The sequence below is a fragment of the Loxodonta africana genome, chromosome 4 (genome assembly GCF_030014295.1).
Source record: "Loxodonta africana isolate mLoxAfr1 chromosome 4, mLoxAfr1.hap2, whole genome shotgun sequence".
Taxonomy (NCBI): domain Eukaryota; kingdom Metazoa; phylum Chordata; class Mammalia; order Proboscidea; family Elephantidae; genus Loxodonta; species Loxodonta africana.
The window spans coordinates 92,310,830-92,327,686 of NC_087345.1; the positions used below are offsets into that span (position 1 = coordinate 92,310,830).

Sequence of the window (16,857 nt, forward strand, 5' to 3'; positions counted from 1 at the left end):
TCTACTTCTCTCGTAGTTAGCTTTGCACACTGTGCCCTATATTTATTTGCACACACTGTGAGCTCTTTGTGAAAAACGTCTGGGTCCATTTCTCGGCGCCCACTCCAGCACCTCACACCCGCCTGCAACCGAAGAAACTCAATGCTCATCCGGGCCACTAGGGCGCGCTCAGCGCCAGGCACGAGGCGGCAGAGGGCGGGAGGCGCTGTGATTGGCAAATGGGACTGTCAATCGGGCAAGGCGGGGGCGGGGCGCGTCGCACAAGAGGCCTGTGGGCGGGAGGCGGGGCCTGCATGAATGGGGCGCGCGGCGCGGGCTGCAGTCGGCGCACGCGGGGGGAGCCGGAGTCCAGGCCGGGAGTGGGTGGGAGGAAGCTAGGAGGGGGGAGGAAAAAGGCACGGCGGGGGGGGGGGCGCGGCGGGAAGGGGCAGCGCCGGGACAGCTAGCCGAGAGCGGCGAGGCGGCGAGTGTGAGCGGGAGCCGGTCGCTGCTGTGCGGGTCTCTTGGGTGCTGGTATCTGCTGCACCGCCTCCGCCCTCGCCGTGCGCTGTCGTCTGCGGGACCCGAAGAGCCCCAGGCGTCCCCCGACGGGGCCGAGGAGTCGGGACAGGGGTAGCCGCCGCTGAAGGAGCAGCCGGGTCCGAGCGGCCGAGCCCAAGGTCCCCGGACTTGGAGGTGGGAGGCTGAGGCCCCCGAGGGGGCCCCGCCGGGATGGGCAACCTGGAGAGCGCCGAGGGGGGCCCGGGCGAGCCGCCCTCTGTCCCGCTGCCGCTGCCGCCCGGCAAGATGCCGATGCCTGAGCCCTGTGAGCTGGAGGAGAGGTTCGCCCTGGTGTTGGTGAGAGAGCTGAGCCCGGCGCCTTCCCCCTCCTACCAACCCCTGGTCCCGACGCTCCGGGTGGGACTTGGTGCGGATTCCCTGGTTCGGCCTACCCCTCAGGGCCCCCGACAGACCCCGGCCTTCAGTGCATTTCTGAGAAACCCACCGCGGCCGCTGGCCGCCGGGCAGCCCCGTCGGGGTGGGGGTGGGGACGCTCAGGATCTTCGGGGTGGGGGTGGGGGGCGCTCAGGATCGACGCCTCAACCACTGGACAGTTAAGAGGAGGAGGGGTCCCCAGGCCGTACCCCGCTCCGATCAGTACTGCTCCGTCCCTCGTCCCCCTTCTGCTGCCCTTCTCACCTCTCCTTACTTCCCAGTCAGTCGCCCCAGGTCCATAGAATTCTCATTCCTAAACCCTCTTCTCGCTGGTGCGGGGGACTTCTGAAGCTTAGGGCTGGCCCACTCATCCTAAGTAAGGAAGAGCGCCCCTAATGTTCCCAGGGAGTGGGTCCCACTCCAGCCCAGACCAGATGTTTGAGGTGGGGAGAGGGAATGGGGAGGGGGCTGGCAGCTCTTGAAGGGGTTGGAATAAAGCCTGATGCCATTCTACTTATTTTCAGACTAAAGCCTGCTGGCGTCCTGCTAACTTATAGTGGATTTGCTATAAGGGCAGAACATGTGGATAAGCCATTTTACTAGTGTATTTTTCCAACTGAAACAATACACAAACCATCCCACCTCCTTTTTTTTTTCATTTTGTTCTCTTGTTGAGCCCTAGTGGCTGGTTTGTGTTCTTTTGCCTGTGCATCTTTTCAGTGTTACTGTAGCTTCCAAATAATATATATAGATGGATTTTTAGAGCTGACTTTGGGGTTCTTTGGTGTGGGGATTGGACATTGATGTTGGTTGGTGAATGGATAGAGAGGATCTGAGCTGGTATCATTGGGATAGAACTAGAGAATATGCTGGAACTGAAAATGAAGTTTTGGAGAAAGATAGAAAGTGAACCAGCTGATGGGACATTTGCGAACAGAAGTAAACCTTTGAGAAACTTGGGGAAATATTTCCCAGTTCCCTTAACTCTCTAAGAGGCAGTATTAATGCTGATGTTATTACTGGTATGGCCTGATGGGCCAACTTTGCCGTTCCCTGTGAGGAGGGGTAAGTTGTGGACTTAGCAGCCTTATTGGATTTCATCTGCCTTGGAATAGAGAGATCAGATCTACTGGCAACAGTGAAGCTGTCTAGAGATCCTGGCTTCTCTGGTGTTGGAGAGCCTGACATCAGCCCACTGGCACCAAAGCCAATTCAGAGAGGGTCCATGGTGTTCCAAGGAGAAGTGGTGCTGCTGGCACCTCTCTGACCGCCAGCTGTGCAGAGGGGCACAGGGATCTGGGGCACACATCCTGAGGCCCTCCACATTTCTCCAGCCTCCTCAGGGGGGTGGGGTGAGTCACAGATTACTAATGTGCTGTGGCCATCTCAGAGGCTGAGGAGGAGAGACTGGGACTTGGTGCCCTTGAGAACAAGAGCTCAACTGTTGGGGAAAAGAGTGGGAGAGAATATGCACTCCAGTGGGGGCGTGAAAACCCCCAGCAAATGGGCATGAGCTAGCCACAGAAAGAGAAAGGGATGGCCTGAGGTGAGCTGAGTCGGGGGGCTGGCTTAGCTAGGGGCCGTTTGTTGTGAGAGCTCAGAGCCAAAGTCCATCACATAGCATCGGAGCTTGGTTGACCAATTTGTTTAGTTGGTAGATTGATGGCTTAATATTCACAAAATGCATGTAGTATCCTGGTTCCTAACCAGAGAGCCCAAGTCAAGCAGGGAACTGGACCACCTACTTACAAGTCTTCCTTTCTGTATAAAGTTTTGATTTCTTTCCTCGTGGGTTTTGTTTTGGTCTTGTTTCTGTGTGCCTGAGCTGCTACTGATGGGGGTTGGAACAGGGAAAGCCAGGGCTAGTTAGCTGTTTCAGGGGTAAAAAAAAAAAAGGGGGGGGGATTTTACCTCAATTTTCCAATACAGGCTAATCATGCTTTCTTGAGGTTTTGAGTTCTCTGGGTGCTCTTGATAGGTGCCGTTTCTCCTATCCTTTGTGAATAGTACTGGCTGTGAGTTGAATGGTTGGCCCTGAAACAGGCTCAGGTGTATTTCCTAAGCAGTTAAGAAAAGTCATAGCATAGTAGAAAAAGCAAGAGCTCTTTCTTAGCAAATGTCTCAACCTCCCTCAGCCTAGATTTCCTCATTTGTAAAATGTGGCTAATAATTCATGTCCTGGTGAGGTTGTGAGAATTAGACGAGCCCATGTATGTTCGGTACTTGGCACCTAGTAGATACTCAGTATGAATTAGCTTCTTGTTTTCATGGCGTGAAACATTCAAAGAAGTTGTCCTTTTCTCACCTTTTTCTTGTCGGCTTCACCATAATGGATTGGTTTATGGAAAAGCAATTTGGGGGTTTGTTGAGGCAACGTGCTGGTGTCCTGGTTAAGTATATGGACTTTCAGTTCAAAGTGCGATACTTTTCCATAGTATCCAGTTAGAGATATTTGACCTTGAGCAAATTACTTAATCTCTTTGAGTCCAAGTTTCCGCTTCTTAGAAAGGGGATAATGATAGTATTTCCCACATGAGGTTGTGTGGATTTATATGAAATTGGAAATCAGGTGCTTAGTTAGCAGAGTCTGGCATCTACTATATGCTCAGTAATGGTAGCTTTTAAGTTTGCTGCTCTCAGCAGTGACTCAAATATGAGATCACTTGTATTCCCAAAAAGGGGTTTTAAGCTCAGAAATCTGTTGAAGCCAATTACCCCATTCTGCATACTCAGCCTCAGGATATGCCTGCTGCTGTCAGGGAGGGCTTCCCCATCCACTATGTGTCTGTGGAAACCCCCCTGAAAAATACCATGGCTGGGGGAAGTTGTGTCAGTGCTGAGTCAAGACCACAGGCTCCCAGCTTTCTGTTGCAGACACATGATCTGACCTGCAGGCCTGTCAACCTGGATTGGAGAGCTCGAGGTCCCAGGCCATGAGATGATTTGTCCAGAACATCAATCTCGAGAGTCCTAACCCAGCCCACAACCTAATCCAAGGCTTCCCTGCTGTGTGATGTGTGATGCGGATGAGTCACAGGTGTACTGAGATATTGATTCCCCTCATCCCTGGGGGTAACTGAGGTCCCCGATTGGTCCCCTCTGGTTGGGAGTAGTCTCCACCATTTACTCTATGTACCATGGAGTCCTGGTGACATAGTGATTAAGTGCTCTGCTGCTGACCAAAAGGTCAGCGGTTCGAACCTACTAGCTGCTCTGTGAGAGAAAGACATGGCAGTCTGCTTCTGTGAAGAGTACAGCCTTGGAAACCCTATGGGGGCAGTTCTACTCTGTCCTATAGGGTTGCTATAAGTTGAAATCAACTTGATGGCACACAACAACAACTCTGTACAAATAGTATTATTTTCTAGGTGTGCCCTGATGTGAAAAAGGTTGTGAAGCTGCTGTGTTATGCTGTTTCTTTGTGATCCTTCTTTTTTCCCATGTCTGAGCAGCAGCTCCATTCTGTCAGGCGTTGGGGAGTGTGGGGATAGGACAATTATTGGAGCTCCTCTTTATTAATATGAGAATGGGAGCCAATCTCTGCTCTGATAAAGCTCCAGCCTGTGTTTTGGTCCCAACTAGACTACTACCCATGCCCAGTTTCTCAAAAGCTAGTATTTTGGCTGGTACTGGGCTTTCTTTAGAGAGAGAGGGGAGGCAGAGGATTCTAAGGGCTCTAAAAGGACAGCTATCTGCCTTTCCTGTGTTTGTACTGCTAATTTTTCTTTTTGTGACTTACCACAGATTTGAAACTGAGATTTGAGTTCTGACGCCAGAAAAAGCTCTGGATGTCCCTTACGAAGGAGGCTTCCAGAGCAGGAGGGTGGGGTAGTGTGATGGGTGGGGGTGCTGTCCCTGCCGTGACTCCTCCTCTCACGTATCCCTGGTGTTGACTGAGGACAGGGCCTTTGCTCTAAGTGTAGTGTTGATGTGGGAGCTAAACTGCCCTGGGTGCTGGTTGTCTAAGAGGCTTTAAGGGGCCTCCTTTGACACAGAGAGGGGCTGGGAAAAACTGGGGCTAAAGATCAGGTTCCACATCGCCATGGTGGAATTTTTTTCCTGGTCTTGGGGATTATGGTGAATTAGTTCAGGCTGGAATAGGACTTGGGGGAGGAAAAGGGCCCTAACAGCAGCTGGTCGGAGGAGCCCTCTTCTTGTTCAGAGACCCCACCAAGAAGACCCTAGGCCACAGAGAGGGGCCTCATTACCTTGACCTTTCCATCTTACTCTGCCTCAGATTGGATGAGGTCAGGGGGTGGGGGCTGGAGCCAATGGAGTAGACTCATGTCATTTGGGAATGTTTTCGTTGCTTAGAGAGAGACTCAACTTTTTTCTTTCTTAAAGTAATATTCATTGTCTAAAGAAAGTATGTGGCAAAACATGCATATTTTCTCTACTTTCTTTACCAGACGAAGCCAGTGTATTTCAAAACCTTATTTTTTCCCCCTGCATAGGGTTTGTGATGATAATATATTCATATATTTGGAGCCCTGGTGACACAGTGGTTAAGAGCTTGGCTGCAACCAAAAGGTCGGCAGTTTGAATCCACCAGCCATTCTTTGGAAATCCAATGGGGCAGTTCTACTCTGTCCTATAGGGTTGCTATGAGTAGAAACCGACTCAATAGCACTTAAGAACAACAACAAATATATATATAGTGTGTGTATATGTATATATATACATATATATATATTAATTCTTTCTGTTATTTCTCTAGTTTTCCCAGGCTCTTAAAATAGTCATTGTAAGCATTTTAAAGTGCTGTACAATGGCTCATCAAGTGACTGCACCCTTGTTTACTTAACCAACTCTGTATTGTTGGACATATAAAACATTGTTTGCCGTAAGGAAAATATTAACCTAAGAGACAAAAAGGGACACATAAACCAGAGACACCGTCAGTCTGAGACCAGAAGAACTAGATGGTGCCTGGCTACCGCCAGTGACTGCCCTGACAGGGAAAACAACAGAATCCCTGACAGCAGGAGAAAAGTGGGGTGCAGAACTCAAATTCTAGTAAAAAGACCAGACTTAATGGTCCAACTGAGACTAGAGGAACCTCAGAAGACATGGCCTCCGGATTCTCTGTTAACCCAGAACTAAAATCATTCCTGAAGCCAACTCTTCAGACAAGATTAGACTGGACTATAAAACATAAAATAGTACTTGTGAAGTGTGTGCTTCTTAGTTGAAGTAGATACATGAGACTAAATGGGCAGCTCCTGTCTGGAAACAAGATGAGAAGACAGAGAGGGATAGGAGCTGGTTGAATGGACACGGAAGTCTGGGGTGGAAAGGGGGAGTGTGCTGTCACATTAAAGCAACTATAGACAGATAACAATATGTGTATAAATTTTTGTATGAGAAACTAGCTGAAGCTGTAAACTTTGACCTAAAGCACAATAAAAAATTTAAAAAAAACAAACGTTGTTTGCTTCTGTTTGCTATCATAAACAATGCTGTGATGAACAGCTGGGTATACAAAGCCTTTTCCACGTTTAGAGTTTTTTCATTAGGATAGAAACCCAAAATTGGATTTCCTAGATTGTAGGGTATAAATTTTTTTGAGCTTCTAGATACAAATTTCCAAATGGCTTTTTTAAAAGGGAGTAATGCATGTGAGTTTCCCCTAAGGGAGGAAGAAGGACTGAGAAAAACTTTTTTCCTGATTATGAAAATAATACATGTTTATTAAGCAAATTTAGAAATGTCTGAGAAGTATAAAGAGAAGAATTAAAATCACCTATAATCTCACCATCTACTATTAACATTTTGATGTATAGGTATATATTTTTACAATTAGCATTCATATCATTTTATAAACTGATTTTTTATTTACTATTTTAATCATTTTCTTTTTTAAATATTCCTGTGTCATGGTTTCATGGCTGCATAGCACTCTATAATATAGATACACGGTATTTTATTACTGCCTTTCCTTGCATTTTTCATTCATTTCTTTTGCTATTATAAATAACACTGTGATGAATGTCCTATGCATTATTGTTTGCACACCCCTCTGATTATTTGCTTAGCATAAATTGCTGGAAGTGGAATTATTGGCTCAAAGGTTATATGCTTTTTAAAGGCCTTGGAGACCTATGCCTTATAAAAAAGTTATACCGATTAGATTTTCCATTGATAGGGTATGAATGTCTTCCTTTCTCTATAAACTAACCATTACTGGGTGCTTTAACTTTTTTAAAACCTTGGCCAACTCAATTAATTAGAAATGCTACCTTATTTTACTTTGCATTTCTTTGAACATTTTATCATAAGGGTTTTGGCCATTTTTTGTTCGTGTTCATTGCTCTCTGTGGGGCATTTATTACATATTCAAATGTCTGTGTAATAAATGTGTACATTTTGCACGCTTTTTATTTTAAAATATTTTTCACATATGAAAAAGCGTTTATAACTATTATAACCAAACCAAACCCAGTGCCGTCGAGTCGATTCCGACTCATAGCGACCCTATAGGACAGAGTAGAACTGCCCTGTAGAGTTTCCAAGGAGTGCCTGGTGGATTTGAACTGCCGACCCTTGGGTTAGCAGCTGTAGCACTTAACCACTACGCCACCAGGGTTTCCTATAACTATTATATAAGGTTAAAATAATAATAAAATGAACACCAGTGTATTCACTGTGAAGTTCTTAGAATTTCTTCCTGCCCCTTAATTTCTTCTCCCTGCCACCTTATCTGGTATGAAAAAGCCCCTTAGCTCAGGACTTGTTGGGTCCGTGTTCACAGCTGGGACAGTCCAGGTGGCAGCCACAGCAGTGCTTCAGAGCTCTGTCTCTAGGGAAACAGGCACTACAACTGGTGAGAACAGGAAGTGGTCTAGGTGGAAATAGCTAATCTTTTCAGTGAAGTGAAAAAAGAAGCCAAGGTGGAGAGGAAATGAGACCACAGATCCGCCCCTGTCCCTGATAGTGCCTGGGAAGTCTGGCCAGAGTCAGGGCCCTGGTTCAGTGGTTGAGACCAAAGTATCCACCCCAGAACTGGCTCAGGTGGGCTCAAAGAACAGTGTTGGCTGTAGGAGGCTTGGTGTCATCTGGTCGGCTGGGCTGGTCACCTCCATTCTGGGGGAAACATTTCTCCCAAGTCTGAGCGAGCTGAAGCAATGCTAGGGAAAGGCTGGGGGTTCATTCCAGTTCGGAAATGCGCTTCAGAGGAGAGGGAGGACTTTTTTTTTTTTTTTTTAATATAAGAGGGTGCTGTCTCTACACAGCCTCCCCATCTCCTCACTGGGTACTCCAGGGTTCCCTCCTAGTTTGAATAGCAGCTAAAGATGGGAACTTGGGGGCTTTAAGGTTGTCATCTCTGAAAGATAAAAGTGAATTCTGGAACAGAGCTGAGCTCAGCAGCTAGAAATCCTGAGTTCCCGTTTCCTGTCTTTGTCTTTTTTGCCTCAGCAAAGCCACATCTTTGTATCTTGTTTTCCTCTCACGTGGGACAGTGAGTCCCCCAGAAAGGTGTGGAGGTGTCAAGCTGCCTCCCTGTCCTTGAGATGCTCTTGTGGTCCTTTCCTCCCACCTTCTCTACTTCTGTTCTCTTTCAGAATCCTCCTCATTGCGGATTCTCTTTTTTGTCTTCCATCACCTCACAACAAAGTGGTGGGACAGGAGACTGTGTTGGGTAGGGGAGGATCTGAATACAGTTTTTTTTGAGGAGTTTCTCTCCTATGCCCAGCTTAACTAATATGTATACTCTCCTTAATTTATAAGTATTTTGAGGTCCTTGAAAGGTATTTTAAATAATGTTCAGAACCAAGAAGGGCCTAACCAAATTATTTAATGGCAGATTTTGCCAGTAGAGGAAGGTAGGCTGTTGTATACTAGTGGTGGCTCAGTTCTCCACACCTCTTCCTCCTGCTCCCATCTTTTTTGGAATTGAGGTTGGTGGTCTTGCCTCTGGGTCCTAATGAATGTTAACAGGGAGGGTATGTACTCTGCCTCCTGTACCTGCTCATCTCTGTTCAAATCCAGAATGGGGAGTGTCATAGTCCTCTTCCAACTGCCCAGCCCTTCTCTAAGAGCTGTGTGTGAGCCTGATTGTTTGGATACTTTGATGAGGTTTCTTGTGAAACCTAAAAAAAAAAAAAAATCTGTTCTGGGAGGAAGTAGCTGGTTTTAAGACTCTCACTGGCCCAGGGTGACTTGAAAGAAAGAGCATTAGTTTTGGAATCAGAAAAATTTGAGTTCTAATGCAGCTTTACGATCTTTTAGCTGAATGACCTTGGGCAAAGCCTGTAATTTTTCTGAGCCTATTTCATCCGTTATGAAATGGGTGATGATAAAACCTATGTTACAGGGTTTCGAGGGTGCTTAAAGTAGATACCGTGGAGCCCTGATGATGCAGTGGTTAAGAGCTCAGCTGCTAACCAAAAGGTCAACCATTCGAATTCACCAGTCACTCCTTGGAAACCCTACTGGGCAGTTCCCCTCTATCCTATAGGGTCACTTTTGAGTTGGGATAGACTGAAGGCAAAGTTTGGTTTTAAAGTAGATAACATAGTGAAAACATGTTGTAATTTATAAAGGTTCTACAAATGTTTGTTGTATAAGTTCCATAAGTTAAAGTGGTTTTCAGCGGGCGGAGGGATTATCCCTGAAGGGTGTTTTGGAAACAAGTGAGAGTGTTTTTGGTTCTTACAGTGAGGCTGAGTGCTACTGACACTTAGTGCCTGAGGGCCAGAGATGTGTGGGCCAGTCCCACATGATTAAGAATTATCCTGCCCTAAATGCTGATAGCATCTTTGTTGAGAATCACCTTGTACTTCTCTGCTGTCTTGTGTTCCGGCTGGGGATGAAGTTTCAAGAGCAGTAAAAGTGAAGGTAGATCCATTGTTTTTGGTGCTCTCTTGTTTTTCCCAATTCCTGTTATACCCTTAAACCCTATGGGGCAGCTCTACTCAGTCCTGTGAGAGTGCTATAAGGTCGCTATGAGTCAGAATGGACTCCACAGCAATGGGTTTTGGTTTATTATGCCCTCAGACAAAAGGTATACTTTTTATTAGCTGTAACCCTGGAGCCCTGGTGGCGCAGTGGTTAAGAGCTTGACTGCTAACCAAAAGGTCAAAAGTTAGCATTAGCAGTCCAAATCCCCCAGCCACTGCTTGGAAATCCTATGGGGCAGTTCTACCCTGTCCCACAGGGTCACAATGAGTCAGAATTGGCTTCCCAGCAACGGGTTTGAATTTTTTTTTTTTGGAACCTTATGTTGGAGCTCTGATGGTACAGTGATTAAGAACTCAGCTGCTAACCAAAAGGTCAGCAGCTCGAATCCACCAGCCACTCCTTGCAACTCCTATGGGGCAGTTCTACTCTGTCCTGTAGGGTTGCTATGAGTCGGAATCGGCTCGATGGCAACAGGTTTGGTTCTTTTTTTTTTTTGAACCCTAGGTTGGAGTCCTGGTGGTGCAGTGATTAAGAGCTCAGCTGCTAACTGAAATGTTGGCAGTTTAAATTTACCAGCTGCTCCTTGGAAGACCTATGCGGTAGTTCTACTCTGTCCTGTAGGGTCGTTGTAAGTTCGAATTGACTCGATGGCAATGGATCTGGTTTTTGGATCCTTAGGTTTAGGATCTCTGGTGGCGCAGTGGTTAAAGCACTGGGCTGCTAACCAAATGGTTGGTGCTCTGAACCTACCAGCTATTCCACGTGAGAAAGATGTGGCAATCTGCTTCAATAAAGATTACAACCTTAGAAACCCTATATGGCAGTTCTACCCTGCCCTGTAGAGTCGCTGTGAGTCAGACTCTACTTGACCACAAGTGACTTTTGAGTTTGGTTTTTTTCCTTAGGTTTAGTGCCTGTACTACACTGTGGGCTCTCCCCTAAAACTCATCAAGGAGCAGTTTGGGGTATATGTACTAGACTTCTGACCTACCTCCACCCCTGGGTTAATTCCTTAAGCCAGGGTAAAAATTCTTCTGAGAATATGTTTGGAAGATCTTCTAACAGTGCGTTTGATCTTTTGGGTGATAGATTTCTTTGAAAATCTGATTAAATCTGTGTCCCCTAACCTCCTCCTCAATGCATATGTGTACCCAGTATTTTGGGGGTTTAAAGCTCATTTTTAGATCTGCTAGGGAAGCCCTGATTTCTATCTTGGGGGAATGGGAAGAGAGGGCTAGGCGAGGAGAGGCTATTGCTGAGCTCCTTGATAGAAGCTGTACTGTTGATACTTTGTAAGGGGATGCAGCCCTGGTTATCATTTCAGATAAAATGATGCCTCTGTTCCTTGTTCCAACAAAGAGAGCTTGTTGAAACTTGGCTGATTCCCATTCAGAGGAAGATATTCAGGTCCCTAGACATTTTGATTGAACTTCCATTAAGGACCCTTTGTGGTAAGGTATGTCCCTTTGCAGGAGCAGTGGTGGTTTAATAGTAGAATTCTCCCCTTCCAAAAAGGAGGCCTGGGTTTGATTCTGGCCAGTGGACCTCAAGTGCAGCTACCACTCATCTGTCTGTGGTGGTTTGCATGTTGCTGTGATGCTGAACATCAGCCAGTGAAAACTCTCTGGATCACAATGGTCTAGTCCCATTGTGCCTGGGGTCCTCATGAATCGGGGGGGCAAGCAGCTGACCTGCCAATTTGTTCTATTACCCCTCTCTCTACCCTCCCATCCTTTCTTCACAGAACAGCCAAAATAATCTTTTAAAAATATAAATCAAATAGCATCATTCCTCTGCTTAAAAACCTTTAATATCTTTCCTTTTACACTCTTGGAAACCCTGGTGGTGTAGTGGTTAAGTGCTACGGCTGCTAACCAAGAGGTCAGCAGTTCAAATCCACCAGGCGCTACTTGGAAACTCTATGGGGCAGTTCTTCTCTGTCCTATAGGGTCGCTATGAGTTGGAATCGACTTGACGGCAGTGGGTTTTTGGGTTTTTTTACACTCTTAAAAAAAGAAAAAAGCTAACTCCTGACCCTGTCTGTTAAGGCTGTACATCATTTGGCTGCTGTTGGACTCTTTAATCTCGCTTGTCCTCCTGTTTACCAAGCTTCACATTAGCCTTCTTTCAGTTTTGGACAAGCTCCTTTCTGTGTCAGGGACTTTGCACAAGCTGTTTCCTCTCCTGAATACCCTCTGCCTGGATATTCCAGTGGCTCAGTCCAAGTTTTACTTCAGGTCTAAGTTTTTAAAATGCCATCTCTCAGAGAGGCCCTCGCTTATCGTTCTCTATCTTAGCGTCCTATTCGATTCTTTTATTTTATTTTCCACTTTTAAATTGTTTGTTTACTATCTGTCCCTCCAAACTGTTGACACGATGAGAGCAGGGACTGTATGTTTTCTTATCTCTATATGGTCAAATACCTGCACAGGGTGAGGCATTCAGTACATGGCTGTGGCTAATGGAAATCTCCAAGATGCATGTATATACAACACTGTATATATAGTGGAGTCCTAGTGACACAGTGGTTAAAAGCTACGGCTTTCTAACCAAAAGGTCGGCAGTTTGAATCCACCAGCCCCTCCTTGGAAACCCTATGGGGCAGTTCTACTCTGTCCTATAGGCTTGCTGTGAGTTGAAATCAACTTGGAGGCAGCAGGTTTTATATATATGGTGCTTTGTAAAGCTACATATGTACATTTGCTTGTATGTAATACATAGAAAAAGGGTCTGGAAAAATCAACACCAAGCTGTTAACTGTTGTGATCTATGAGGGGAACAGATAGGGTTAGGGGCTGAACAGTGATTCATTTTTTAATTCTATAAGCTTTTGAGTTGATTGAATTTTCTGCAAGTATGTTCTTACACACTTATTCCTCCTTTAAAGGAAAAGGAAGTATAAAAATGAGGGGGAAGGGAATTCAGCTTTTAATACAAAAAAAGAAAGAAAACTCTCAATTCTCTGTACTGAGTCAAAAGAAGAGAGCAAGAGGGAGAAAGGACACCAGTGGGGTCCACAACTGGCCACAGCCCATTCCCTGCCCTCTACTGAGCTTGGCACTAGTTTTCACAGTAGAAAGAATCCTAAGAGATACTGTCTTGCCCTGAGACTGTGTTTTAAATTCTTTAAATGTAGGCATGATTCTGGCCCCCCAGATGTAGAGAGGTTGTATATTTTTAGCCTCTTTCATTCCCAGGCCTGCAAAAGCTGTGCCTTCAGCTTTAGCAGAGCTACAGCAGGCAGTCAGCAAAGAGAATCATTTACCAGAGCTCTGAGCTTTACTACAGCTAAACTTCTCAAAGTCAAGTCTGTTCAGTAGCTCTGACCCTTGTGTAAGCCAAGTTCTCTGGATTGTTTTCTCCCAGGAGTTAAAGATAGCTAATAATTTTAATTGCTAACATTTATTGAGTGTTAGTGGTTTTTTTTTTTTAGTGGTTAGACACCATGCAAAGCACTTTATATACGTTATCTCATTTAGTCATCACAACCTTACGAAGTAGTTATTATTGTTATCTCCATTTTATATGAGGAAATTGAAGCCCAGGGAGGTTAAATAGCTCACCTGTGATCACACAGCTAGTAGGCAGTAGAATCAGGATTTGAATCCAATCTTTCTGACTCTGCCCACATTCTTAACTACAATCCCCTCTTCTTTCCAGGGTTGGTCCCCTCTTGCCCTCAGTACTGCTTTGGAGAGGATTGTGAATATAGAGGAAGTTCCAGAACAAGTTTTCCTTTGCTAGGAGATGTAATGGAAAGATTTGGGCTTTGGAGTCAGCCAGATTTGGGTTTGAATCCCAGGTATGGTGCTAGGACATTCTGTTCAAGTATTTTTATGTGCCAGTGATATCACAGGGAATGTAGTGGTGAAAAACAAACGTTGCCTCTGTCTTCATGGAGTTTAGAGGGAATGACAGATATTAAACAAATAAATACTTAATTACAAATTATAATATGTTCTTGGAAGGAAGAGAACAGGTTGCTAAGAGAGAGCGTGACAAAGAAGACTTGATTTAGGTTGAGAAGTAACAGCTCAACTCTAAGTGAAGGTCAGAGATGGCCTTAGAAGTCTATGAGACTTTCTACTTGAATTTTCCTTCTATTCTTGACTTATTAAAGAAATATGTCTTGTGTGCTTGCTGTATACACAGCACATTGCTGACTGATTTGGAGAAAACCAAAGAGCTAGAAGATGATGATTGCTATCTAAGCTGGAGAGACAAAATATACACTTAGAACTGTATTTTGAGTTGGAGAATTAAAACAAGTATGTGAAATGTGTGTCCTTGGGTTGTTTATGAGGCTCTCCGTGTACCTTAGGTATTTCATCCATAACATGAGGATATACTATCTGTCTTGCCCAATTACATGTTTTTATGAAGACCAAATGAGATCATGAGGTGATGGGGTACTGCATAGCTATAAGCACAGAGGGATTGGAGAGGTAGGGAAGGATCAGCAGGGGATAGGATCTCTAATCAGGAACTGCTTTTAGGAGGACATGGGTTTTAAGTCAGGTCTTAAAGGTGACAGATGTGGATCAGGAGAGAAGAGGCTATTCTAGGCCTGAGAGCAGCATGAGAAGGGGATTAAAGAGGAACAGTGCAGCAGCTCTGTGAGGGGCAGCCGAAACTCTGCCTCAGGTGCCTCCTGTATATGTAGTGTTTTCCCTAGGGGAGCCTAGTTACAGACAGACAGGTGAGCTTGGATCAGGGTGGATGGTTAGTTCACCGAAAGTTTTGTCTGAAGAGGGCCTGATGCTAGAAAAAGCTGGTGGAGGCCTGTAGAAATTGGTGGGTAAGTGGTCCTTGTCCATTCATGGGTATGCTCATTAAAAGTTGAATAATTGAAATATATGAGAAATAAATGCTCAATCCCCATGGGTTAGAGAATCAGATTAATTTGATTTAAGAAAAACTGGATAGGAAATTATCCTACATTTTACCCCTAAACTGTAGAAATCCAAAAAATGTATAAACTTACATTTTTAGTCACCACTTTTATTGGGCTGATTCTTTCCTCCAGGGTAAAATGTTGTCTTGTACCAAATAATTTGTGTTTTTAACAATGCCTAGTTGATGGTAGGTGCTTAGTAAATATATGTTATTGCATACTAACAGTGTTTGTGAACCAGTTTCTACCTCCTAATGTTTTCTTCCACATCGTATTTTGGGGAATGGCACCCTCTCTCAGATAGTCATCCAGGCCAGACAACTGGGAGTCAGTCTAGACTTCCACCCCTCTCACCTCTCCGTCTGTACTGCCACTGCTGTAGTTGAGTCTTCATCTCTTGCCTGGTCTATTGTAATAGACTCCACAGTGGTCTCTTTGTCCCAGTCTTGTAGATCCATCCACCCTAGTCCATCATCATAGCCATGTAAAGATCAAGGGGAAGGGTCTTCTAGGCAGCAAGACCAGCATGTGCAAAGTCTAGGGACAGGAAAGAACTTTGTACATTGGAAGAACTGAAAGAAGGCCAGATTGTTAGTAAGGATGCTGAGTAGAGGTCGAAGAAGGTATGAGACAGATAAGCAGGGCTAGATCATGTGGGACCTTATAGGCTTTAGTAAGGAGCTCGGATATTAATTGTAGGGAGAGCTTTGGGCATGGGAGTGGCCTCATCTGCTTTAGAGTACTAAGTTCACTGGTGGCTGTGTGGAGAGTATCCTGGAATCTGTCTCCCCTCTGGACAGCAGATTGGCCTGAGTGAGATCTGGCTGCTCACTAATCTGCCCAGCAGGGTGATGGTGCCCTTTGCCCTTTCAGGTTTGACTGGTGCTGAGCCCTGGGTCCTGTATTCACCCTCAGGGCAGAAAGCCCAGTGCCTCTGCTTGGCTGGCCCCAGTGTTTGGCATGCCTGCCCAGTGGTCTGACCCTATAATTTGGTGGGTTGACTGGTTACAAAAATAAAAAATGCGACCTGTAACTAAAGCCAAGTGGATTCAGTAAAGTGGGAGCTTTTAATTTGCAGAGGTCCTGGGCTGTATTTAACTGTAGGGGAAATGTGTCTCCTCCCTAGGATCTGCTTCCATTTTCTCCCTTCAGTACCTGCTCTGGGGCGGGTTTCGGGTTTGTGGGCCTGGAGGTGAGATGTAAGATACTTTAGGCAGCTATTTGGAGGGGCCATGAGAGTCCAAAAACAGGTTTGATGGGGCTTCCTGGAAAGTAGGCATTATTCAGGCTTGCTGCTCATGTAGCCCACTGGGATGGAAGTAGAATTTTTAAACTTTTGATTGTCCATTTATTCATTCGTTCAACAAACATTTATCAAGTGTTTACTCTGTACTTTAGGCATTAGGGATACCACAGTGAACAAAAGACGCAAAGTTCATGTGCTATAAAATATACATTGTTGTTGAAGAGAACAACAAATATATAATATTAGGTAGTGATAAGTGGCTGAAGAAAAACAACGTACAGTAAGGGGATAAAGAGTAATGGGGGCCATGTTTTAGATAAGATGGCCAGGCACTTTTGGAGGTCCAAGAGAAAAGCCAAAAGTCAAGGGCCATGTCTGCAAGGAAAGGGCTTCTTATGGCAGCGCAGCCAGTCTGGGCGGGAGGTCAGAGTCAGTGCTCGGCTGGGGGCCCAGCTGGTTTCTAGCCCCAGGTGGGCCCCAATAAGAGCCCATGGTTGCTTCTTCCCCACTCAAATTGTCAGAACTTTCTGCAGGGCTGGGTAGGGTGCTGATTAACTGTAAGTAAATGTCTGTCCAGGGCCCGACAGGCTTGATTCTCTCAAGATTTCCTGAAGTCACCCTGTGTTTGCAGCTAAAAGAGGAATATGAAGTCTGGCCTGGGGAAACAGCTGCAAGGAGTGCAGCAATTCCTTCAGCTGGTGACTGGGCACTCAGCCAGGCCCTTTGCAAGAACTTTGGGGCTCAGTGGATTTGGATTTGAATCCTTGCTCTGCCATTTGGTAGCTCTGTGACCTTGGGCTAGTTCTTTAACCTCCGTGAATCTCAGAATCATAACACCTACCTTTTAGGATTTTGTGAGGACTAAATAGGCTATCCAAAGGAACTAGGACTGTATCCGACA

At 45.5% G+C, this 16,857-nt stretch overlaps 1 protein-coding gene across 6 annotated transcripts in view; it reads left to right on the plus strand.

The window, feature by feature from the left end:
• The first annotated feature begins 430 nt into the window (after positions 1-430).
• The window catches only part of FMNL3 (formin like 3), a 57,485-nt gene continuing 41,058 nt past the window's right edge, over positions 431-16,857 (plus strand). For 5 of the 6 annotated variants that reach the window (XM_064284254.1, XM_064284255.1, XM_064284256.1 and 2 more), the window contains exon 1: positions 682-837. In XM_064284254.1, the coding sequence (XP_064140324.1) occupies positions 712-837 (126 nt within the window). In that variant the 5' untranslated portion in view covers positions 682-711. The other variant, XM_064284257.1, reaches the window with a different exon arrangement.